Source organism: Diorhabda carinulata, chromosome X (genome assembly GCF_026250575.1).
Source record: "Diorhabda carinulata isolate Delta chromosome X, icDioCari1.1, whole genome shotgun sequence".
In the NCBI taxonomy this organism is placed as follows: Eukaryota; Metazoa; Arthropoda; class Insecta; order Coleoptera; family Chrysomelidae; genus Diorhabda; species Diorhabda carinulata.
Genome location: NC_079472.1, coordinates 53468437 through 53495512, shown reverse-complemented (window position 1 = coordinate 53495512; position 27076 = coordinate 53468437). Strand labels below are relative to the sequence as shown.

At 32.0% G+C, this 27076-nt stretch overlaps 1 protein-coding gene across 6 annotated transcripts in view; it reads left to right on the top strand.

Moving 5' to 3' along the window:
• Positions 1-25404, top strand: part of LOC130901987 (LIM and senescent cell antigen-like-containing domain protein 1) — a 30796-nt gene extending 5392 nt beyond the window's left edge. For 5 of the 6 annotated variants that reach the window (XM_057813746.1, XM_057813742.1, XM_057813743.1 and 2 more), the window contains 7 exons: positions 11957-12070; positions 12135-12267; positions 12443-12615; positions 14258-14363; positions 14416-14568; positions 16325-16466; positions 19034-25404. In XM_057813746.1, the coding sequence (XP_057669729.1) occupies positions 11967-12070; positions 12135-12267; positions 12443-12615; positions 14258-14363; positions 14416-14568; positions 16325-16466; positions 19034-19245 (1023 nt within the window). In that variant the 5' untranslated portion in view covers positions 11957-11966 and the 3' untranslated portion in view covers positions 19246-25404. Of the gene's footprint in view, positions 1-1097; positions 1651-11956; positions 12071-12134; positions 12268-12442; positions 12616-14257; positions 14364-14415; positions 14569-16324; positions 16467-19033 lie in introns of those variants that run through there. The other variant, XM_057813740.1, reaches the window with a different exon arrangement.
• Positions 25405-27076: the final 1672 nt, after the last annotated feature.

Here is a 27076-nt window from a genome sequence, read left to right as displayed (position 1 = left end):
GAATGATACACAAATTTTTCTAGCATCAGAGTATTGGGATTTCAATGTTCATTCTCCTTTCATGTCATGAACTGCATCGATATTTTCAGGGACTGACACAAACTGGCCTCCCGATCGGCCATCATCTTCAATGGGAAATTTACTTCTTTTGAAGCTTGCAGTCCAATTTTTTACGGTCACATACAAAGAACATTATTCACCGAGGGTATTAAGCATATCTTCGTAAATCTGCTTTGCTCTTAACAGTAATACAGGTTCTTGATGATGGCATAGATACTCCAATTTTTCGATTTTTACAATTTCGGTGGCCATCTTTTTTCTGTTAATTTATTGCGTAACTCTGGTTTACTTTTTTGACGTCAAACTTTACACTGACACTTCTAAGAACTGGCCTAGGCTAACTAGATATCTATACATCCTCGTAAGTAGCTGAATTTATAATTTTTCTTAGACACATTAATATAAGACAGAAATTTGGTAATCCGAGAGGATAAGTTAATGGGGGATAAAAATAAGGAACGTTATTGTATCTTTCGACTAAATGACTGACGGATCCCAATGGTTCGCAACGGGGGTCAGTTAAATTACACACAAGAGATTGTATCTCAGTCTGGGTTACATTTGTTTTTTTAAATTTAAATAATTTTAAATAAGAAATTATTATGTCCAAACATGTATTGGGACTTCCGGGGAATAGGCTGGCCGTTGATGATTATGGAAGAGGCTGTAGTAATCTTATGATTTTTCTTAAATATTATAGTGGCGCACTTTTGGGGAGACAATGCCAGCCCCTTGGATGAGGGATGAAGATTGAGTTATGGAATTTTCGGCAGATATCAATGCAAAATCAACGTTCACCGGTAGCAAAAGCAAAAGTCTGGATAGTCACTTCCAGCAAACCATTTTTAACGAACCGAAAGAATAATCTACGTTCCCGATAGAAACCACTGTATATTATGAAAGTAAACAATGTGTACTTTGTATGAATATGTAGTAATTCGTGACGTAAAAAAATATTCAAATACGACCTCTAGTAAATATTTGGCATCCGAATTAATGTATAATAAAAACGTTACGTAAATATGAACAAAAATACGTACCTTCGTCAGTGGAAGAGGAAATATTAATTGACAGTCGTAATTTGTGTACAATTTTAACAGCAAAATAAAAACATTATTAATTTTACATGTATTACCAGTCGAGTTTATTTTTTCGTACGATGATCACATAATTTTTAATAAAGAAATCGTGACTATAACAGACGCAGTACAATGTTCAATTAATAAAATTGGGATACTATTCAAGTACCTAATACTTATGTAAACAAGATAACGGAAAAAATGACTGTTCTCATTGTGAGATAAGGCATAATAGCAAAGTACGCGGTTGCAAATTCACGTGAATATTAAGTATTTATGAGTAATAGTGGAATAAAAAGTGTTTTAAAATGCTAAGTTTGAAGGATACATCGCCAATAATTCCAAATATAGGAGCAATTTCTCAAAGTTCTTTGTTACAAAGAAGAGCAAATTCTAAAGAGGAATTAGATTCTTCCTATCACAGATATGACAGTTATGATAATGTTTCATTGGAACCACGCAGCCCTCGGATGCCAGAAAAAACGCCATTTGTTTTGGAGAAACCCAAAAGGTATTTTTTTGTTCCTCTAGTACTTCTTAGTCCATTTGTTTTCAAACGGATCTTTAAATTATTATTTCAATTGATAGAATCTCGAAATTTATATTTATATATATATTTATATATATATATATATATATATATATATATATATATATATATATATATATATATATATATATATATATATATAGTTCAGTTCTAGATATCTTCTGGACTCTTGGCTTCAATCTCCTGCACTTTCTCCAGTTCCTACATCATGTATATCGCACTTGACTCCTTGTAGCTATTTTTTCTAATCGATTTCTGCTCCCTCCAGCACTATTTTTACAATTCTTTGCTATGACACTCTGGCAGTGTGCTCTAACCGACTTGCTCTTTATGCTCTAAGTATTTGTGTTATTTTCGGCTTGTTTTATATCATCATTAGCTCTCTGTTTGTACGTCTACTCCAAATACCTTCTGCCATTTTGACACCGGCGTATCGCAGTTCCGGAAGAACAATGACGTAAATGCAAAAACTTTGGTTTTATGAAAGAGCAAAAAAGAATTTGCAGTTGTATAAAACGTATAATTGAGAAGGATCTAAGCGACAGAAAATTATAGTATAGAGAGTGTGTAGAATATGAATTTCCATTTTACAAAGATTAAGATTTGATTACTTTACTTATAACCCCTAAATGCAGAGACGTCATTGTTTATATATAAATTGTCCTTTCTTCTAGAAGACGCTGTTACTTCTTTCTCCTACTTCATGACATTTTCGCCTCTGAATAAATAAAAAGCTGTTCGAATCATGTAAGAGTCAATAAAACTACACTTCTCATTGTCAGTGACAGATAATTCAATAAATAATTTGAGTTCAGTAGAAGTATTACGACGTACGTTTTTTTTTTCACCCTCCGATAGGCTATAAATAAAAAATTCATATAAAAGAATAATTTGATTTCCAAAAGATTGGTACACTTTCGGTTACTTTTCGAAATAATCACCGAAGATATTGAGACATTTGTCATATCTATGGATAGACTTTTCAATACCCTCTTCAAAGGAAGTTGCCGCCAATGTAGCCTAACCTAACAATAGAGTACAAAACAGTCCTTGAAACTTCTGGAAATTCCGTATACAAAGCAGTAATAGTGAATCTGCGGTGTTCTTTAACCATTCTGTCAACTCATCGAACAAGGACATCTAAAACGACAGATTTGCATCATTGACCTCTTTCATCATGCACAACATTACGACCATCTTTAAACTTTCGACACCATTCACGCACAACACCGTCACTCATGAAGATTTGCCCATACACACGACTCATTCTCCAATGGATTTCTGCAGCACTATCGCCTTCAGCATGTAGAAAACGAATCACACTTGGCGGGAGCATCAATAATAGCGGACATTTTTACGGGGCTGCAGCACAACGCCGACTGACGCCTGAATGTCAAAAATGGCGGAATGTGTAAAGCGAGAGCTTCGTAGTCGCCTACAGCGCAGGCTCGTTTTCTTCAACCGGCGTAGTGTTTTATTATTGAGTCTTTTAAAAATCACTCACTTATGACACGACCTGTAATGTAACATATGGTGAATAGATAACTTAATCCCTCCAGTACAGGAGTTATAAGTTTAACTTTATATTTAAAAACTTTATTAAAACAAAAAAATACAAGTTATAATTTAAAAAAAATATTGAAAGTACTTAATTAATCTCAATGATTTAATTAACTAAAATTCATTATTAAAGATCCTATTTATATGAAAATAAACGCTGACAAATTTTTATGCTATATAATCTTTTTGCGTTTTAATTTTTTAATAATAATCTCGATTTTTCTACATGTAACTCAGGAGACTGATCTATCCACCAAATCATTGCTGGGGTTTTTACTGAAATCAGACCGGAAATTAACCGAAGTTGCTGTTCTAGTATGAACCAATTTATTTCAATGTTTTCATTCTGTAGCTCTGTTTGGTAATAACAACGGAAGACCTCATCATGTTACCTTCTTTGTTTCGTTGTGGATCACTTTGGGCATTTTTCCTAATGACTATGTCATAAATACCTTATGACGGTCTTGAGTGGAACTACAGTCCATGTGCTTCTTACATTATCCATGAACACGTTTCCATTTGACACATTTTTGCAATTACGTCATGCGCTCTGATTTTGACTGTCCAAAAACCGTACTGTTATTGGACGATAGCCGCGAAACCGTTAAGCAATTTATTCACCAGATGATTTTTATTTCACTTTGTACGACTAACCCTTCTCGCTCCGAATGAAACTATTATCAAAACCACTGAGTTGATAGTCCCATTCATTTCCTTTTTTTTAACCTTCAACAAGTTTTATTTTTAAAGCTGCAAATGAAGAGAGTATTCCACCATTTTTGCCAATTTCATTTAGCTTCTGCTGTTTTTAGTACCATCCCACTATTTACGTAAAAAACTGTATTCCGAGCGCACTCTGGATCAACAAAGGCCAGGGGAGAGTGTTTAGGGACTACAAAGCGAGTTGAGGTCAAAATTCGTGCAAGGAGAGGTTACAGAAGTGATATTCATTTTTAAATAAAGTGCAGAATCTGAAGAGATTTTTTTTGCTCAACTAAAGTTGGAATCCTCGAAGATTTCGTTTCACATATCCAATCTGTACAAGCAGTTCACTAACAACATATGAAATGAACTAAGGATGCGTTAAATAAAAAATAAACAAAAATAGATGTCACACCAACTTCATCAAAAGCAGTAATTTCAGAGAAATTACCAATGGGGTAGTTGTGGTGTTGGATATAGATACTTAAGTTATCTGAAGGAATTCTGTCTGTACCTTCCAAAAACTTTAATCGAACTTCACGTCGAATTTGGTGTTAAACGTAAATTTTTATTAGATGTTATATTTATACTATTCGGCAGACTTGGCTTCTCTGATTTATGGCTATTTACAACTAATAAATTTTCAAATAATAGTTCTCAAAATTGTATCTTTTGTGATATTATATCTTCAAAATATACCATTTTTAAAAATATTATAAACAAAAATATAAATTTGAAAATACAGTTCTGAGATAGCAGTATGAACTACTTTCAAATAATTCAAATTACGCGCCATGATAAAATTTAAATTTGCCTGTATTTTCTGAAGGATTTCATATTATAAGGTTTGCAACTAAGTACTTTCGCTTTTTACTGATAGAGAGCGTTGCTTTATTTTTTGAATTACTTATGTTAGTGCTATACTTTACCGTTTGGCACGTGATATTGGTCACATTAACGTATTTGTAATTTCTATTAAAGCTATTAGTTGGGGGTTAATTTTAAATGGAATGCAGAAACGAACAAAAGGAGAGAAAGCTGTTGCGGCTCACAAAGAAATCTGTGAAGTTTATGGTGCTGATTGCTTAACAGAACGCACGTGTCAGAATTGGTAACAAAAATTCCGTACTGGAGATTTTTCCATCAAAGATGAGCAACGTTCTGGTCGGCCTACTGAAGTTGATGATGATCAAATCAAAGTAATTGAAGAGGATCGTCACATAACTGTTTGAGAGATTGCGAAGAGGCTACATATACCGCACACAATTGAAAAACACTTAAAATGTCTTGGGCTAGTTAAGAAACTTGATATTTGGGAACCTCACGAATTGAAAGAAATGCATTTAACACAAAGAATCAACATTTGCGATATGCATCTTAAACGAAATGAAACCTACTCTTTTTGAAACGAATCATCACTGGTGATTAAAGATGGGTCCTTTACAGCAACATTGTTCGAAAACGATAATGGAGCAAACACGATGAACCAGCACAAATTACATCGAAAGCTGAAAAACAACAAAAAAACCTAATGCTGTCACAAAGGTGTTGTGTTTTTTGAGCTGCTTCCAAATGATCAATTCTGATGTTTAATGTCAACAATTAATGAAACTGGATGAAGCAATCAAAGAAAAAAGGCCAGAATTATCAAATCGAAAAGGTTTGGTGTTCTACCATGATTATGCAAAACCTCACACATCTTTGGCAACTCGTAGGAAACTATTGGAGCTTGGCTGGGAAGTGATGCCACATCCCCCATACCGCCCTGATCTGGCACCTTCTGATTACCATTTATTTTGATGTTTACAGAATTCTTTGAATGGTCAAACTTTCACAAATTACGATGACCTTCAATCGTACCTGGTTCAGTTTTTTGCTGATAAGGACCAGAAATTTTATGAGCGCGAAATCGTGAAGCTGAAGGAAAGATGACAAAAGATCATCGAGCAAAATGTAAAATATATAATTGATTAAAATCTATTACTTTTTAAAATAAAAAGTGTTTTATTTTATATTACGAAATCGCAATTACTTTGTCGCCAACCCAATAGTAATTCAAGCTTCATGTTCAAACTCTCAATCGACGTCAATTTTGTTAGAACAAATAACACTTTCATGATCCATCTAAATATATGTGATCTGTGGCGAGTCCTATTCCCCTATCGACATCAAGGTTCCCAACTTAGGAGTTTCTCCCCCAACTTTAGGGGGAAAAGATGTGAGATGGGATGTTTGTAGGAGATTGTTATAACTTTAAATATTGATATACACCATTGTAAAGAATGAATTGCGTAACATAATATCCATTGAAATGTTACAAAATATGATTATGGTGCTATTCACTCTGCAATGGAATGGTGGATGATGCTCAACCATCCGCAAAAATGATAGAATTATTTAATGCCAATATGTATTATTTCAAAAACTCAGAATATGAAGAAAACGATTTGTTACTTGAAGTTTTCGATAATTTATGAATGAAGAATTAAGGAAAATGATATTGTCGAATGAAATTATTTATTGATTGTTTGAAATTTATTATTCAATTAATTATATTTTTAATGTTATATATTTAGATATATTTCAATATTTCTTTTATGAATAATAAATTTTTTTAGAGAGAATCCCCAGTAATTGTGGATATTTTTGGAGTTTTTGATAGGGGCTTTAGGGAGATAAATTTTTGAGAGTTGAGAACACTGCATGTCATATTATTAGTAGTTTAAGTCTAGACCCCCAGTCTGTGGCGAGTCCTTTTCCTCTATCGACATTAATTATCTCTTTAACATTAACCCAATGACACCTCAATGACAATTATTGTCTCGTTTTCCATTGTCTCTACTACTTACATTTTCTTCATTTTTATCATCACGAACCTAACTCACGCGGCCTTAAATCTAAAAAAAAAATAAATAAAAAAGGAAACGTAATTGTAAACAGATGAGATGAAAGTCATAATAATCAGCAATAAACAAGGTTACGCGTGAGTCATAAAATAATTTTATTCGATACCCTATGGCAATTAATGATTTATTACCTTTCATCTTCAACATATTCCGGAAAGAAATAACATTTCATCCAAACATGTCCGATTGTTAGTGTTCTATTACAGGGAGGAACATTTTGCTGTCATTTATGTTATATACGAGAGCTGATCACTTTGCAGTGGCCGTGACTCATTTAGAAATCATAAATAAATTATTTATCACCATGTTACAATAACTAAATCCTTTAAAGTATTTACCGGTTTTACTATTAGTAGACTTCCTCCGTATATTATATGTTTTAAATTGAAGGAAAAAAAAACTATTTTTTACGCAATAATTTGAATCGAATGTATTTAACGACTTACCCGTATGTTCTGGAGCAGCAAAAAACTTTATCGTGATAATCCCCATCACCAATATACGCAACACAGTTTAAAGCATTTGGAGTTTTAGCTGAATATTGAGGTTGTACTGGTATATGTATAACAGCAACAGCTGGGTTGGAGGAATCTGGAAAATTAGTATTTATTTTCAGATCGATTCCTACTGCAAACTTTTTTCGAATATATATGGCAAAGTATGAAACTCTGGCATTCTATATAATGCCAGACGTTTTTAGGCAAAGTATGAAATATGAGAAGTATTACACACTTTCCCTAGGCATTGTATACAGGGTGCTTCTATAGTCGACCGACAACGCTCTGCCACAGAGATATCTCAATAAATGATTCATTTTGATTTTGATTTTAAATCAAAATTTTGAACACTCAGTACAACCGTAGACTTACTTGAATACATTAGCAATGAAATTAATAAAAATAAGTATGTGGCTGCAGTGTATATAGATTTGCAGAAAGCTTTTGACTCAGTAGACATAGAGCTAATGTTGGAAAAGCTAAACAATATGAGACTCCAGAGAACTTGTCTTGAGTTAATGAGGACTTACTCTACAAATAGACTTTACTGTACCTTAATAGGTGAAACTGAAAGGAAAAATTTAGTGTCGGAGTGGCACAGTACTTGGACCACTGCAATACCTACGTCTATACAGTTCCATCGTGTTGAAGAGGAAATATCAATTAAAATTTTTGAAAGTCCATCTTTAAGTACTCGAACTGTAGGTCGCGCTTTGTAAGTGGACCATTCTACTCTATGGAAAGTTTTAAAAGAACAAGTGTTACATCCATACAAATTGGCTAGTGTTCAAGCATTAGAACCTAGAAATTTTCAGGTGTGTATGACATTTTCAAACTGGTATTTACAAAATTGTCGTGAAAATCAAAATTTTCCAAAATATGTGTTGTATATCTACGAGGCTAGATTTACTAGGGAAGGAATTTTCAACTCTAGAAATAGTCACGTTTGGGATGAAGAAAATCCGCACTTTTTTCAGTTTGAAAGGGGATTTCAGCATAAATATTCGGTTGATGTGTGGGTGGGTATGGTTGGAGATTGCTTAATCGGACCTTGCATTTTAGCAAATAAATCAAATAGATCAATTTATACGCGCTTCCTGAAAGAAATTTTGGAGAATATATCTTTTCATTTAGCTGCAACGGCAAAAAATTATTTAAACAGACTTTTAAGAGAAAAATGGATTGGTCGAGCTTGGCTTCCAAGATCACCTGACTTAAATCCTATCGATTTTTTATATGGGGCTATATGAAGCCCAAGGGCTCGTATTCCCATAACAAAATAAATTATTTATTGAGATCTCTCTGTGGTAGAGCGTTGTCAGTCGAATATAGAAACACCCTGTATAATATCTAGGCATTCTATAGAATGACAAATGCTATTTAGGCAAAGTATGAAAATAACGTCCTGATGAGCTTATTATGTTGATAATGTACAGTCGGCGGGGAAAATGCATAATCCGATCTATCTCATCAGCAAATTGTCATAGAGACATGCACCAGGTGCTATACTTCATGGATATAAATCTTCTTTATAGTTATGCATTAAAAAACTGCTTAAGGGGTCGACTTCATATAAAAATTTATACTATCTCAGAATTTTCCAATACTAACACGTAATTTTTATCCTGTAGATCGAAGTTTAGCCCTAGAAACCAAATTTAAAGTCGGTCAGTAGGTTTAAGAAGTATTCTCATCCAAACTCTTGAGCTTGTAATAGGATTTAATTTGAAAATTGCAAATTTAAAATTCTTTTCAAATTGTATGCAAAATATAGAAATTATGGATGTTATTTAGTATGATTTCAAATAGAGGCATATAAAATACTATACTATAGAACCAAACAAAATTTCAATGTCAAAATATTTTATTACTCAACATATTCTTCTCTTATTGGATACATTTATTACAGCGAACCTTTAAAAAAAAATGTTTTTTCTTGCTCTGCAAACCAGACCTCCACAGCTTTTATTACCTCCTCGTTGGAAGAAAATTTACGACCTTTTAAACTTTTTTTCAGTTGAGGAAAGAGTTGATAGTCGGACGGAGCCAAATCTGGTGAATAAGGGGGTGCTCTAGTAATTCAAACCCTAAATCACGAATTTTTTGAATGGCAACATAAGATTTGTGTGCAGGGGTGTTGTCCTGCAAAAACAAAACACCTTTGGATAGCTTTCCGCGTCTTTTCTCTTTAATTTTTTCCTGTAAAGTGCTCAGCAATGTCGAATAGTATTCTCCAGTTATTATTCTATCCTTATCCAAAAAATCAATCATGATTACTCCATGGCAATCCAAAAAAACTGAAGCAAGAATTTCCAGCAGATTTTTGGACACGAAACTTATTATAGGTCTTGGAGAACCAGAGTGTCGTCATTCCATCGATTGCTGCTTTGTTTCTGGATCGTGGAAATGTACCCAAATCTCATCCATAGTAACAATTCGGTTATAAAATCAAGTCATGAACTGCATTGATATTTTCGGGAACTGATACAGAAACTGGCCTTCCCGATCAGTCATCATCTTCAATGGAAAATTTACCTCTTTTGAAACTTGCAGTCCAATTTTTCACGGTTGCATACGTAGGACATTGAACACCAAGGGTATTAAGCATATCTTCGTAAATCTGCTTACCTCTTAACCCTTTTAAATACAGGTACTTGATGATGGCTCGATACTCCAATTTTTCGATTTCCACTATTTCGGTGGACATTTTTTTCTTTTAATTTATTGCATAACTCTCTCTATCTAACTAGATATCAATACATCCTCGTACAAGCTGAGGTGCTTAGTTCCTAAACATACTGACCGAATAACTTCAAATTTGGTCTCTAGCGCTAAAATTGTCTGAAAAATCGATCTATAGGATAACAATTGGATGTTCGTATTAGAAAATTTTGTGATAGTGTAAATTTTAATGTGAAGACGACCCCTCAAGTATTATCTTAATACATAACTATGAAGAAGACTTAAATCCATGAAGAATGGCATCTAGAATATCTCTATACGACAATTTACTGATGAGGTAGCTCGGATTGTGCGTTTTTTTGTCTCCGACTGACATTTCTCAAAAATACAAATATATACAATATATTTGCCAACGTTTATCATGTGGTTGAGGGGCGGAGTCCGGTAATCAATCCTCCTGTTTATAATTTGCATTATTTTTTTATCCTGGTGCCCCTTGTCGAGATACTTTGACAAATTTCTGGAATAATTGTATTCGTTTATTCTATAATGTGTAAATAATTATATAGACATTTGAAACTGAACAAAAATTAATATGCCATTATAAAAAGATTTATGTATACGTTACCATTTTTAAAGTTTACAATCAAATTTCGGATATTTATAGATGGATTTTCCAGAAAAAAATCACCCCATTGTGCGACTATGATCTGAAACTACGGAATTATCATTTTTTATATTACATAATTATAGCCTGTCACCAAAAATTGAAATGTGAGTGGCAAAATCATCGCCATGATAGGGGTAACTGTGCGCCCCCCAATCTTTCTATGTTTATAGGTTCGTATTCCCCGTGTGGCATGTTCGAAGGACCAGGATTGAAAAGAATACAAAATTAAATTTACTTTATTTAGAAAAATATTTGTATAGAAAAATCTTCATTCTTCTTAAATTACACCAAACTTAATTCTTTAAGAAACTCATTTAGATCACACTTTAAAAATACCTAATGAAAATAAAGGATGGCCAAATAAACACTTTAATACACACATAAAAAAAATAAAAGACACTTCAGAAATATTTAGAAAAATCTTGAAAAAAAAAGGAAAACTCCTCTTCTTTCTTGTTGAGTATCTGCTTTGAGAACAATGTCTACGCTTTGAATACTCATCTGAAATTCCCAAGGGGAATCTCCAACATTGTATGTGATGCTATCTGGTTCCATACATTGGCCAGAGGAAACAATTAGTTTATAGTCTTAGATTTAAGATCTTGGTAAAGAATTTTCGAAATGGAGATTAGAATAAATGAAGAAATGATTAAATTCAAACATTTTGTTCAATTTGTAATGTAAATAGAAAAACGTAGAATGGTTATAATAAGACTTTAATCATTTTCATAGGTAAAATTAACATTACAATATTCAAAAATGGTAATTTAATGAAGATTAAACAAGAGAACTAGACGAGCAAAGAAACCCCGCTTTTCTGGTGAAGTGCAAGGTTACTTTGCCCACAAGGTTTTTTAACTTTAATTAAACGATTCAAACAAAACAACAACTTATAGTCAATCCTTTTTATATACTTAGATATAGCTGTTTGGAATGATAATAAATTCCTAGACCGCTAAAAACTCAATGGTGCCAACAGTACATCTGGGAAGATTGATCCACTATACTCCGAGGGGCAAAGTCACCCCAATTGTATTTATTAAAAAACTGTTGGCATCTATAGTTTCCCTACGTGTATAAATTTTGCTTTTCATAAAGTAGGAGAATTGAAGGCACCTGTACATTTATAAAAATCAAAATTTTATTGCATATGTCCTTATATTTTTCAACTACTCTTTAATGGAGTCTAACCAATAATCTACTATAAACTAAGTATAGTCAGTAAGAAAATATGGTTTTTATTTTTACAGACTCACTAATATGTCAAGGGAGAATATGGTATGCTCTAAATGTGGAGACGGATTTGAGCCGGAAGAGAAAATTGTTAACTCTACTGGACAATTATGGCATCAGCATTGTTTTGTGTAATTATCATCTTATAAGGAAATTATTATATTAGAAATCAATGTAATCATTAATATGTTTCAGATGTGCCCAGTGTTTCCGAGAATTTAGGGATGGGGTTTTCTACGAATTTGACGGAAGAAAATACTGCGAACATGATTTTCAAGTACTGTTTGCTCCTTGTTGTAACAAATGTGGAGAATTTATCATCGGAAGGGTAAGTTCACTGTTGAAAGGGTACTCTCACCAATATCTGCTGAAATCAATGGTTCAATATTTTGCCTTTACCTATTATTTATGTTGCTCGTATTCCAATTTGTTAATTAACAAATATTGATATTACTGTTGTTGTATTTCAATTTCGTTCATTTTCATTTATATATAATTTTCAGGTGATTAAGGCAATGAATTCAAGTTGGCATCCAACTTGTTTCAGATGTGAAATGTGTTCCAAAGAACTAGCCGATACCGGTTTCATTAAAAATGGAGGTAGGGCTTTGTGCCATGATTGTAACACAAAAGTTAAGGCTATAGGATTGGGCAAATACATTTGTCATAAGTGCCAGTAAGTAAATATTAATATTACTAATATTTCATATTTATAGTTGATTCTAGTCACTCGGATTCAATTATTTTTATGCATTTTTCCATAGTCTGCAGGTTCTTTAATGTTCTTGATCTGTGCTTTTAAAGAAATATAGTTTTTCCCTAAAATAAGCTTGTGTTTTCGCAAGGGCTTCCTCATTTTATTGATTTTTTCCCTTAGTTGATTTCAATTCATCTTTAAAAACAACCAGTGGTTGCTGGATGCCATATCGTTAGAATATAGTAGGTGTAGAAGCAACTCAAAATTGCATTCATTGAATTTTATTATCGTTTTCTATTAACGAGCATGGTTTTAGTGTCAGATATTTTTTCCTTATGCATATAGGGCTGTTGCATTGTGTTTTCCTGCTTCATCATCATAATTTCGACAGCCTGTTGTGAGCCTTGATTCTATAAAACTAATTTCGTCACTGACATCGATTCCCATTTCTAGTTACAAGCTCCTATGTTATATTAATATTACCAATGTTTCATGTTTCTAGTTGGTTCCAATAACTCGAAATCAATTTATTATCAAGCATTTTTCCATAGTCTGCAGGTGTTTTATGGATTTACTTTTGAATGTTATTTTAAAAACTCTACCCTTTCTGAAAAATAATTAAGAAGTGAAACGTCGATCAATATGTTCTTGATCTATGCTTTTAAATAAAGATAGTTTTTTCCTCAAAATAAGCTTGTGTGTTAGAAAGGGCTTTCTTATTTCATATAATTTTTTTTCTTGGTCGATTTCAATTCAGTTCTAAAAACAGCCAGTGATTGCTGGAGGCCAAATCATTAGAACATCGACATCGATTCCTATTTCTGGTTGAAAGCTCGTTTATTACATTAATATTGCTAATGTTTCCAATCACTCTGATTCAATTTATTATCAAGCATTTTTCCATAGCCTGTAGGTGCGATTTTTTTTACCTTGGACGATTTCAATTTAGTTCTAAAACCAACCAGTGGTTGATGGATGCCATATCGAATATGGTAGGTGTAGAAGCAATTCAATTCCTTGCTGGTATTTCTTGGTGGATTTGAAAGTTACATCAACAATGACATAATTCACTGTAACTGATAGTCATTGCAAAATGGATTTATTAAAAGTGAATAACAGGTTTTCATCAGTTCTACTAGGTGCCCAGGTTTCTGATCTATATGTAAGACATGTCTCTCTACTGAAATTCTGCTTACATATCCCAGTCATCTTATATTTTGCTTAATAAGCTCCTCCTACTTTTTTGTTAATTCTTCAATCCACTTTAGAAGTATGCTAAGGTAGTAAAGTTGATCAAACAGCTAAACTTTCATATCCCACTTTAGTATACAATTCCGTAAGTTTTGTAGCTCTTTTATTAAATCGATTCCCATACACTTTTTCAATAAATATTAAATCTCTTTCGAAACTCCATTTCTTTACTTTATTATCATGATTAATTTATGGTGGAGCAACTATGCAATGAAAATTATAACCATATATATTTATTTACAAAAAAAAGTTTCACATCATACAGTTATCAATTACTAGAGTTTGTTATATTCACTACAGTACTAGCTCCAATTTATTTTTTATTCGGAAATATATTTAAAATTTCATTATTTCATTCTATTTCTTTCAGTGCAATGATTGATGATCAGCCCTTGAAATTCAGAGGAGAAGTTTATCATGCTTACCACTTTAATTGTGCCGCATGCGGTGTGGAACTCGATAGTAGTGCTAGAGAGGTTTGTTTTTATATTACATATTTTATGAAAATATTCGACTGATAAATTTTAGGTTAGAAATCGTTCAGGTTTTGCTAAAAACGAAATGAACGAACTTTATTGTTTGAGATGTCATGATAAAATGGGTATTCCTATTTGTGGTGCATGTAGACGACCTATTGAGGAGCGTGTAGTTACTGCGCTAGGAAAACATTGGCACGTTGAGGTGAGCCTTCTTGAAATTTTTTTAAGAATAACACAAATTTCTATGGCGCCATGAAACTAAAACTGTCTGCTCCATCCGATGACGTCGGTCGGAGGTCCTCTCTACTGATAGTACACTAATACTCAATCTACGCATTTTTTCCTCCACCCTATATATTGTTCTGTTATAAAAATTAGTAAACCTACATTGTAATGTTGCCAACATATTTGTAAAGAATTTGTCTTCAAAAGGTTTTTAGTTTCATGCGTTTTTCATTGGAATTAAAACTAAAAATTTGAAATAAATAGAGGGGAAAATCTAAAGAAAACTACTATAGCTCCCTTAGTTAAAATTTTAATTACTTATTTTATTAGTCCCTTATTAATAGCAAGAAAACTATACCAAAGTTAAAAAGCAGAACACAGTATTGGAAAATATTTTGTGGAACGTAGGAATTTCAATATAAAATCTTCAACTAACATATTTGCGATTTACCAAGGTAAATTATAGTATCACGATAAATTATAATACACTTAACTTCCAGTAGATTCCTACTCAACTCTGTGAGTATCCCATTTGTCTATAATTTCAAAGCAATTTATTCCTACAGCTTTATAAACTCATGTTAACTTTGAAAAAATTTCGTTCCAGCGAGACACTTGCCCTACTCACAATAAACGTTAGTTTCAAAATTAATTGGAAAATACTTGGTTTTATTTGGTTCAATAAAGTGGCCTCCGTAAACAACAGAATTATATACAATTGATTTTTTTCCTTGGGTTCATTTTTTTTTATTTCTATATCCAAAGCTAATTTCCAATCTGCTTTTAGCAAGCAATAAAATGATAGAAGATAGGGATCATTTAAAAAAAAATTTAAAATCATTCCATCAGATAACATCTCTTCGTCTTCCTAAAACTGCTCCTGGAGTACAGTTCGCCCCGTACACACCTTTTCTTCTATTTTAATTTCCTGAAAGAGAACTTTTATGCTTTTCATAATGAAGGCCTGTAGACAGAGAAATTTCATCAAATAATAATACACCGTATTGTTTCTATTATGCCAAAGATTTTTTAGTTCTATAAGTAACTTTAATCGAAAAGTGCTATGTAACTTTTACTCTAATTTTTAAGATAGAAATAAAACTTGAAAGCAACTAATTCATTTTTGTATTTAATATTACTGAAATTATCTTCGCTTCTTATATTAAGTACAACTCTGTACAATTTTTAATTATGGGTTCCTTATCTACGTTTATAAGCCGATTATGATTTTACAAAGTGAGAACAGCTGTAATAACATTTTCGATATTTGACGACCAGCATTATACCCAGATTAGGAGAACATGGTAATCTTTGTTTAATTCATTTTGTTGTTTTTACCAAATCCGACATCGTTATTTATGAGATAACTATTTCATGGCTGCACGACTTTCGGGTGGGATTGCTATATCTCTTTTTTGTTAATTCTTATCCATATCGAATTCCACATACCTCCCAATGGGTAGAATTCACGCCTGACAGGAGCTAAGATGGGTTCCTATTTATTTTTCCAGAGTATTTGGTTCTTGGGCCATATAAAACTATTGTGGTTTTGAAGGTATCAGCATACCAAGTCATCCTTCCAATTATTTTTGTTACTCGTCAATACTGAGCACATATTTAGTTGCAAGCGCTGTCCTATGCCCTTTTTGGTATTATAAAAAATACAAAATCCATTTTTCATTTGCTTAAGAATACACTGAACAGGTTCTTATACATATATGTAAATTTTGTAGCATTTTGCTTGTGCCAAATGTGAAAAACCATTCTTTGGTCATCGCCATTATGAGAAAAAAGGATTAGCGTATTGTGAAACACATTATCATCAATTATTTGGGAATCTCTGTTTCGTTTGTAATCAAGTAATTGCTGGAGATGGTAAGTAATCTATGAATATTAGTTTTTGATAGTATAAAGTTGGTATTGATATCATTGTACTTACAACCAAATTAATATTTGAAAATTTTCCATGCATCTGATCAAATAATCATAAAAATTTTTTCTCAAAAATCAATTTGGGATCGTCGTTAATCCCATACCACAGCCATATACAGGAAAAGTAACGTATATAAGGCATATAAAAAAGATGCAGAAGACTTGTAAAAAGGCTATTGATAAAGGGGAAGGAAGAGAAGAGAAAGACTAAAGAAAAAATATGTAGAAACGATTTATGGCCGAAAAGTACATAAGCATAACATCTGAAGAAGAACTATGAAAGAAAAAGTGAGAAGTGGACATTAAAGGCGTTCATTACTGTCTATATTCAAATATACCGGAAAACACAGTTTGTTGTGATGGACAATGCATATTGTAACCTGACTTCCCCAGCTGGAAATTCTCCTTCAGGAAGTGGCATTCGGCCTCAGTTGAAGTATATGTATAAATAACTAGTACTTAGATGGGATGAGCAATTAATATTAAATTGGACGCCACCAACTTTTTAACGAATGACGTTAAAAGTGATTTAAAATAAAAGGTGGAAAAACTGAATTGAATTATTAAAAACTAAACAAACTCTTCTCAGACACGATTCTTCAAATTAATAAAAAAACAATAAAAAAGATAATGAGGTGGTGGTGTACCGATTGAATCCTTTGTGTAGTTAAACTCCAAACTGGTAGCTACAGAAATGCGGAAACAAAATAAAATGAGGCAGGAAACGGGAACACAGATGGAAATTACTAAAGAAGGAACTAGTAGGTAGAACAGATTCGAATAAAAGGAGCTTATGCTCTAACATATAAAAAAACTGAATTTATATTTTTTTAAAATATAACCAAACAGGAATCTGTTGTACTATTTGTTTTGTTTCTGAAATAAATAGAAAATAAATTTACATTGAAATTATCTTACAAAATTTGCTTAAAACAAAAGGAAATTAATGAAGATAACTGAAATTTTATGAGCACTATATAAAAACTGTTAAAAAGATATAAGAAAAACTTACTAGCGAATATAATTAATACACTTTATAGTATAGATAGCAACAGAACTTGAATTCTTCGAATGGAGTGCGAGGTCGATAACAAATCAATTTCTTCAAAAACTCGAATGTTAGAATTGAAATAGAAGTGACTTCTGAGCCACAACACGTTTCAAAACAATATTCAAAATGTTTGAACAAAAAATTAACAAGCGAATGTCATGTTAGAATATCATCAAAACCGAGAGGTCTATTAAACATGATAAAATTTATGGTTTAGGAGATATTTAGATTTTTAGATCGTTGTACATGCCAAGGAAACCGTTTGCCATAAAGAGACATTCTGAAGAAAGTTATCATAAATTGTATTTATTTATTGAAATTACTGCGATATACTCTTTGATTTTTCACTTCTTAGACGTCTTTGATATGATTTTATTGATAATCTATTTTGATTTTAAGTCTTTATCATTTAAAATTTCATTTCGACTACTTTCAGTCTATATCCAAATATCATTTTTTTCTCCTAAAATTGCAGCAATTGGTTTTCACAAGATTTCTTTAGGCGTCCTCTTGTACTCCTTAACATTTCTCTAGCTTGCCAAATCCTTTGTGTCGGTCTATTGTACTCTTTTCTACAAAGGTGTCCAAATCATCTAAGATTTTGTTTTTCATTTATTTTAATCATATGTTCTACATTTAAGTCTTTCCTTATCGTTTCGTTTCTTATTTGATCTTTTCTGGTGACACCTTTAATTCTGCCTAAGTACTTCATTTCAGTTGCTTAAATTTTGCTTTTCGGTTAGTTTGCAAGTACCCTGCTTTCACTATCATGTATAAGGACATGGCGGAAAAACATTCAGAGATTCCAACTATTTCTATGTTTCTTGTATCTGTTTCACTTTTGTTTTCAATTCTTTCAATACATCATCTATTATTATTATGATTAGCGCCGGACTCAGTACTCCCCCCTGTCTTGAATATTGTTTAGTCGTTAAATTCTTGCATTGGTAATTATTTTTCCTCACTTGGTTCCTTGTTGTTTCATATATACTTTCTTAATTTGACTCCGGCTCCTCATTGTTGTAAACTATTCCATATTTAGATTCTTCGAACACTATCAAATGCTTTTTGAATGCCTATAAAACCGATATATACTTTTTGTTTTTAATTTTTTTTCTGTTATCTGTCTCAATGTAAATACACATGAAAACTTGTGTACTTCTTCCTTCTTTGAAGCCGCTTTGAGATTCCTCTAATTCCGTTAAAACGAATAAAAAAGAATTTCAAAAATATTTGTTTAGTTGTAAACTGAAATTTGACTAAAGCTGCAGTATAGCTGATCTTCATGAGTCATTAGAAGCGTTTAATATTTAAAAAGATTTTACTAAAACTGGGAGACATAAAGTATGAATGAACTATACTAGAAGTTTAGGGGTAGTATATGATAACTAAGTTTCAACGGAACTTATTAATAGTTTTTATGTAAAAACGTGTGTGTAATTCATATTTTTTATTTTAGTTTTTACCGCTATGAACAAAGCATGGTGTGTTCATCATTTCGCATGTTCAGTATGCGATCAAAAAATGAATCAGAAAACTAAATTCTACGAATACGATTTGAAGCCAGTTTGTAAGAGATGCTATGAAAAATTTCCCAATGAATTGCGCAAACGTTTGAGACGACAGCATGAGGCTACTCCAAAAAAACCAGGTACTCCGGTACCGCCTTGAAAATATCGATAATGTGGAAATTGATTGAATTTTGTTATTCCTATAGAATATACAAAAATTATGATTTTAATTAATTTACTACTAATTTTTTTATTTATATTATCAATGAATATTTGCTTTTTTATGATCGAATTTTTGAAATCTAACACTAAAATAAAATAAAAATGCTTTTACTTGAATTTAAATTTAATAAATGATTATAATCGAAATTTTTTTGTAGTCGGTGTAATATATTTAAGGGGGAAAATACGTGTAAAAGGGCGTTTTAATGCTGATTTTCCATAATTTTTTTAAGGTATAAAAAATTAATATTATTTATTGAAACTATTAGATTAATTTATAGATATCTGATGAGTATTTATTTATAATTACCAAAATATAATTTAGAAAGTAGCAGGGATATCAGCTGATACACATCGAATATTGTCATCCGACTTAGCAGTTTGTGTACACTATGGAAGCCAAAATTTCCATCTAAAATCAATGGCACAAAGAAATTACTTTTTTCATATGTGTACCTATAAACCTCAAATTAAAAGAAAATGCATTTTTTAGAGGGCTGTTCAAATAAATGTTTTTTTACAATTTTTTCATATATTTGCTAGAAAAAAAGTAGTTAAAATAAAAATATCGCTTATGATTGAGGTTGGAATTTCTGGAACCGTTGGTGATATTCATACTGAAAACACTGCTTACACCAATACTCACAATTACACTGTTTGACGCGGGTTTTGATAACAAAGTTATCGTCTTCAGAGACTGAAGCTATACTGTTAATCTTTAGTCTCCTAAGACCTTAACTTGGTTATAGAAACGAGTGGCGTCAGTCAGTGTAATTGTGAGTTTTGGTGTAGTGGTAGTAAGATCACTCACTAAATCGCTTATTACTTTTGAACGAATAAGAATTTTCACTTGAAATTTTAAATCTATATTTTTGAGTAGTTTTACAAGCGATTGGTGTAAAAAAACCTCTACACGTATTTCTCCCCTAATCCAAATTGAAACTCTAAATGATCCAACTCATTTAACATCAACAAGTTATTGTAATTGAAAATATTTTGAAGAAAAGAAGGTTTCAAATGTTCCTTTTTGTATTATAATAATCAAACTCTTCAAATATATGGAATGTGAATTTTTTAAACAATTTTAAAAACATGGTATTTAGGGAAAAAACTAAAGTAATTATTGAAACCCCTCATAAGAGGAAAACATTCATAATTACTTACTTTCTACCATTTCATTTATTTTAGAATGATATTTCTTAATTTTAAACAATGCTTAACTATAATAATAAAAAAAATTATACCCAGAATTATTACAATGATGACGATCTTCAGTGCAGTGGCTTTCTACGCAGAACATATATAAAAACATATGACGAATGCATATACAATAACAACTAAATTGGAATTTCTGGAATTGGCGATATTCATACTGAATACACTATATAACCAAGCTATCATCTTTAGAGACTGAAGGTAAACTAAAACTTAATGACTTGACTATCCTGTTTTATATTATATTTTCCCACCAATAAACCTTCTCCCGCGAAAATTAATTCCAGCAGGAAAAACTCCTTGGCGAGAATCTTCACATTCATTCCTTGACTACTAAACTATAGAGTGGGTTGTAAGGAATTCGCCATTTGTCCCTACTCTTACATCTAGCAATTTCAATGCTTTCAAATGCATCCAACAATTTATTATTGGATACCTTTTTTAACAATTTTACATTATACAATATTTATGTCATAATTGTGACTTGCAGCGTCGGTAGTGGGCAATACCTGATTTTCCGGTCCATATTTCAAATGAGCTATGTGCTCTTTAAACCGGATAATAACGGATCTCTTAGTCTGCCCAATATACTTTCCATCACAATCACCACAGCTAATTTCATAGATACCACTCCCCTCCAAATTTGGTATTTTATCCTTAGGATTGCACTATTATTTTTTTAATGTATTGTTGGATTTATAAACCAATGTAAAACCCACTCTGCTAAATATTCCTTCCAATCCTTTTGTATAAAGAGTCTCTGAAGACGATAACTTGGTTATCGAAATGCGCGTCAGACAGTGTAATTGTGAGTGTTGGTGTAAACAGTGTATTGAATATACAATCACAGAAGTTATATCAGAAAGTAGCTTAAATGTAGTATTTTTTTGTGCAAAAAGTATTTTTGCTATGTTTGTACTAGTTCTTTATGTATTTCATACTGCCTCGTATTATTCTTGTTTTTTTAAAATATTTCCATGCCAAATGTCAAACTTTTTCCATCTTAATCCAATGATTATTACAAATTTTTTCTTGTTAATGTATCAACTTGTTTATTAATTGATATTAGTACTTAACTGTAGTATAGTTGCGATCTAAAACCTACTGCTCTGCTTTTTTTAATTTAATTATAATCTGTCTCATGAATTTGAGACCGAAAGAATTGTGTAAAGTACAATCATTAAGTTTAGGTTTTGTTCTAATATTGAAAGATAATAGAAAACTTTATTGGAATTTAGGTAAAATTTAACAATTTCAATATATTTATTTTTTAAGTAATAATTTAAAGAGCAATATGTAAATATGTAATAACTAAAGTATATCTTCAAATTTAATGCTGTGGAAAATCCACCTTAATACCTTCTTCTCTAGAACTCTTTATGCCCTTTTGAAAGTCAGAGTGTTGTGATCTTGATAACAACATGTACGTTTTGTGGGATAAATACATTTTTTTAATATTTTCAAACTAACACCAATGTAATTTTGGAATTGCAATTCATAAAGCATAATAATAATAATAATGCAGATGATGTACACAATTAACCTCTTACATACCACATAGCCCATAGAAAAATACAGATGTAGCACTATGAGCTTCAAGGGGAATAAATTTATTTTTGAGAATATTCAAATCGCAGTTGTTTGGATAAAGTAGAACCAATAACTAATATAAAAGCAAGTAAATATTCAATATACAGTACAAACGAATCATGAATGGAACAAATAAATTCAATTTTATAAACTTTTGTGGAGCAAATTGTCAGGTCATACCACAGCCATGTAGATATATGTGTAGATTATTGTAGTGAGATCATGTGCCTTTTAAAACTTATTAAAAATGCTCTATAGATCTTTTTATATAATTAGTAACTAATTGAGTATAATATCGATAAAGAATTATTGAATAGTACTCTATATTATATTTTATATAATCATGTTGTTTGTCATAGTATATATTGAAAATTTACATAATTTTTTATTAATTTTCTGGTCCTGTATATTTTGTATATTATGACTTAGTATGTACCATTAGCACTACGCAAATATGAAGACTTGGCTAGTTTTGATTATTGGTATTCCATCTTGATTAGTCAAGTCGATTTCCATTTCTATATATAAAATATCACTAGAAAGTTGATAGTTTATATTTGTTACATTATAGAAACTGAATTGATTCAAAAAGTTTTATAAAAATTAATTCGCTTCATTCTTCAAAGTAAGGTAATACAGGCAAACATTGGCACATTTTTAATTATCTGTATACAATTGATTAAAAAATTATTATATATGCATTTTTTTATTATGTAATGTAGGGTGGCGTTTTCAAAAATTTTCTCTTCGTGTCGCACTCTGAGCCATTCCCATAGCTATCTCTCAGGGCAGAGGAGCACGTTTATTGAGCTTTACTGCATAACGCCAAAGAGTCACATATTGTAAAACTGGTAATAAGATCAGATTATGCCTGTCAATGTAGGGAAAAGTACCCGAATATCGTATAGTTTTTTTTGCCACTCAGTGGTTTTATGTTTACACTTTACACTCAGTCTCTAAAGATATACTTTCTTGATATGTACTCCCAATAATGAATAGGAAAATAAGGTACAAATATGGGCTAGAAACAACATTAAATATTCTATTATAAATTTAATGATGGAACGTAATATTAAAAAGAACAGTATAAAAGTACAAAACAATTAAAACAAAAAAAAATAAACTGTAATAGATCAACACGAATCTTTTATTGGCGTATTAGATCATACAAAATTGTCTTTTCTTTGCATCTTATACAATGCTCTCCACCTGTATCATATTTGCAAGGTTGACAGCAGTGACACATTCTTCATCCGCGTTGTCTTCATCATCTGTCGATACATAAGGGACATCCATGTCGTTCTAGTCAGATGAATCACATTTGAGAGGAGGTTTAGCTTTGGCCCTTTTTCCTTGCTTGAATAATAGTTGCTTCATACAAGTTGTCTTCTTTTTAGATACATCAGAATTCTTCATAGACTTTCTTTGGAATATCAAACCGCTTAACCATATTTGATATTTGCAGCCATATTTTCATCTCATTTTTCATCTTTTTCCATCGACTTCTTGATTTGGTTTTCCAAATTTTTTTATATGGCGAGCTAGTGATAACTGCGGCTTTTCCAGCAGGACGTCCACGCTTGGTATTGGACGATTTTCCTGGGAAGCTTTGTCAGAGGCTTTAGAATGAAAGGTGAAACAACTATCTTTGAAGATTTGCCTTCTCAGTGTGTTTTAGGAAACGTGGTTGAGGGATGTGGGGCTGAAGAGGTTGAGGCCTGCGGAGTTAAAGATGTTACGAGACTATAAGCTGCAGTGGTAAGTGTTTGGCTTTCTAGATCAGTAGACCTATCTATAGATGTGGGCTCCGTTTCATCCTCGGAAACTTCAATTAAAATGAAGTCGGAGTATTGAAATCTTTTCCTATCAAATGTTATGATACCACACTTTTTAAACCCACTCGTAGCAATTTGCAGTGTTGCAGCTTTGGCATAGGCTTCACCCATTAGTTTTCTGATTTGGTAGGCCATGTTTCAACTTCCTGCGAGTAGTTTGTTTTGAACGGGCACATAAATGCCACGTCCATTGGCTGGAGTTTGTGCGATGTGTTGGGAGAGAGGCGAACAATGATAACTCCATTTTCTCTGGCCTTCAAAATTATATGAATATTTCTTAAATGGGTTTCATGACCATCTAAAACTAAAACAACGTATCCTTGGTTTGAAGTAGTCTAGGAAATGCTGCAGCCAGTCAGTAAAAATATGGATTTGAATCCTTCCAGACTTGTGGCATCTTGCAATGGTTCCTGGCGATGTGCCATCCAAAAGTCAAGCTTCATATTTTGCATAGGATATACTATAAATGGAGGAATAAATATTTCTGAAGTCTCATACCTGTGATTGGAGTCATGAGAGCCAATCATGCATAATAGGTTATGTCAATAGGCAGTTTGTTGTAGGAGATGGTAAATGCAGTTCCAGTTTCAAACCAAATTTTTATATTTTGTTGTATGGAGGGTAGAGGTAAGGAGAACCGTCTTGTATGGGAGATTAGTTGAAAAAGTGTCTAGCTGTAAACAGCAAATTAAATACGAAGACTAGCTAAAATAGTGCTAGTGTACTAAGTGGAAATGATATGAATTTAGCAGTTATATATTTTATGTACAATTTTCAAATGAATTTGTATATTATTAGTTTCTTTGAAATAGTTATGACTTTCAAAAAAGAATTTAATTTACTATTTTGTAATAGTTTATAGCGCTCTTTTTCAAATTCTTCCACTTCCTACTATAGCACCACCTTAATTTGTTTCCTTTTAACAGACATTTTTCGATACACTCGTTGCATCAAACCTCCATATTTTGTTGTTTGTTAAATTTATGTCAATTTTATTCTCGTGTCAATGTTGGTCCGTGTGACCTTATATAGTAGATCATTTGAGGCTTCTATATCAGACAAGTGTTATTGCTGATTTCTGTCAACGTGTCTTACCATTCTACTTTTTACTAGTCTCAGGTAATTACTGCGGCATCTTTAAGAATATGTTTAACAATTTATAATGTTATTAAATTTGAAGATAATGCAAATTATTGATAACGTCACTAAATGTTTACATCCAAATTGTGAGTTGATACAAATAACCATTTATTACCTGTATCAAATTGTATGTTAGTCTAAAAAGTGCCTATGAATATACCTATATGATTTTCAAAGTAGGTTTTTATAGAAGTTATTCTGCTAATATTTGTTTTTATTTTTGAATGTCTTTGTTTAATCTGGAATTAATATATAATAATATAAAACCCATTTAACTTATTTTTATAGAATTTTGATCAATAAACAATTAATATTGCTGTACTTATTTTTATTTTTCGATTTTAACCACAAGGTATTAAATGGCTGACATATTACTGGAGATACGGAGACAAAAATCTATTGGTAATTTTCTGTATTTTTATTATTCAAATGACACCAACTGTATGGTATCTTGTTATTGAGCACTAATTCAGGAAGATACATCAAATTTAAACACGTTAACTTCTGTATAGAATTATTGGTAATTGCAAAATTGTTTCCTTCATCACTGGTGTGTCGCCTCAACCGCCAGCCCATGAGCAGAGAAATGATATCTTCGATACAATGGCCAACTGGCGGTTTAAGTTGTGTGCAAAGGAGAAAACTGTAATGTTGACACTCACTGGTAAGAAAATGCCTCCCTATAAATGTACGATCCCGTGTTATGTATCTCTAAGCTCATATAAAGAGAGTTAAGCTTTATCACTAAAATTCCCCTCAAGATATTCTTGAAATTGGTTTTAATTCACAAACTGCCGAAATAACTTTGAATATAAAAAATACCGGTTACGAATAGAGATCACTCACCTAAGATCTTTTCCATTTGAGAATAAAATAATAGAAATTTTAGTTTTTATTGAGAATTAAAACGGGAGGCATTGGACCAATGATTTATGCCATGTTCATAGAACGATCGTTTGTCATCGATTTTATTATCAAAATTTTTTTGGCAGGGAAGTTACAAAGAATAAGGACTAAAATACATATATGAAAATGCAAGGAAAATTATCGATTTTCTTATTCCTGCCAGCTAAACCAAACAAAAATGTTGACGGACGTCTCTTAGGGTGTAACTGTAAATTTTCAATCTGAGTACGTCATTTTCTAATTCCTGCTTTTTTGTTTCAGAAAATCACGGATTGAGGACAGGTAGTATTTAAACCTTAGGAGACGTCCTGCTAACATATTTATTGGTTTAATGACAGACATTTTTGGCAGAAGGGTTGCAAGGGTTCTTCTTAAATATATATGAAAATGCAGGACAAATCTTCGATTTTTCGTAATTTCTGCCAACTGAACGAATCAGACATATTTGGTTCAAAATGATCAAAAACAACAATGGCAGGACGTCTCCTAGGATGTAACTGTTCCTTTGACTCGGAAAATTTTCAACCCGAGTCCGTGATTTTCAGATTCCTGGTTTTTTATGTTCCAGAAATTCACGGACTGAGGGTGAAAATATTGCGCAAAACTTTCAAAGGTCCAGAAACATTTACACCTTAGGGGACGTCCTGCTAAGATGTTCTCTGATCTTTTTGAATCGAACGTTTTATTGGTTTATTTCAGGACTTTTTTGGCAAGAGGGTTGCAAGGGTTCTAAGAGCTAAAATATTTATATGAAAATGCAAGCAAAATCATCGATTTTTTTACGACTTTCTGATTCCTGTCAACTAAACTTATTTGATTCGAACTGATCTAAATAATAGGTTTTGGGTCCAAGGGTGCCATAAGCGGAGGGGCTTTGGCCAGTTTTTCTAAAACTTGACACAATTATAGTTTGAAGTAAGCTGATTGAAAGCCTTAATAAGCACGAAACCCCCCAACAAAACTACCCTTGAATTGTCCTACATACTCTTGTATTTTCAGAAGCATAGATATTTTTCTTCAATGAAATATTGAATACTCAATCTCAATATATTTCTATTGTGCCCAGGTATAAAGCAAGTTTTG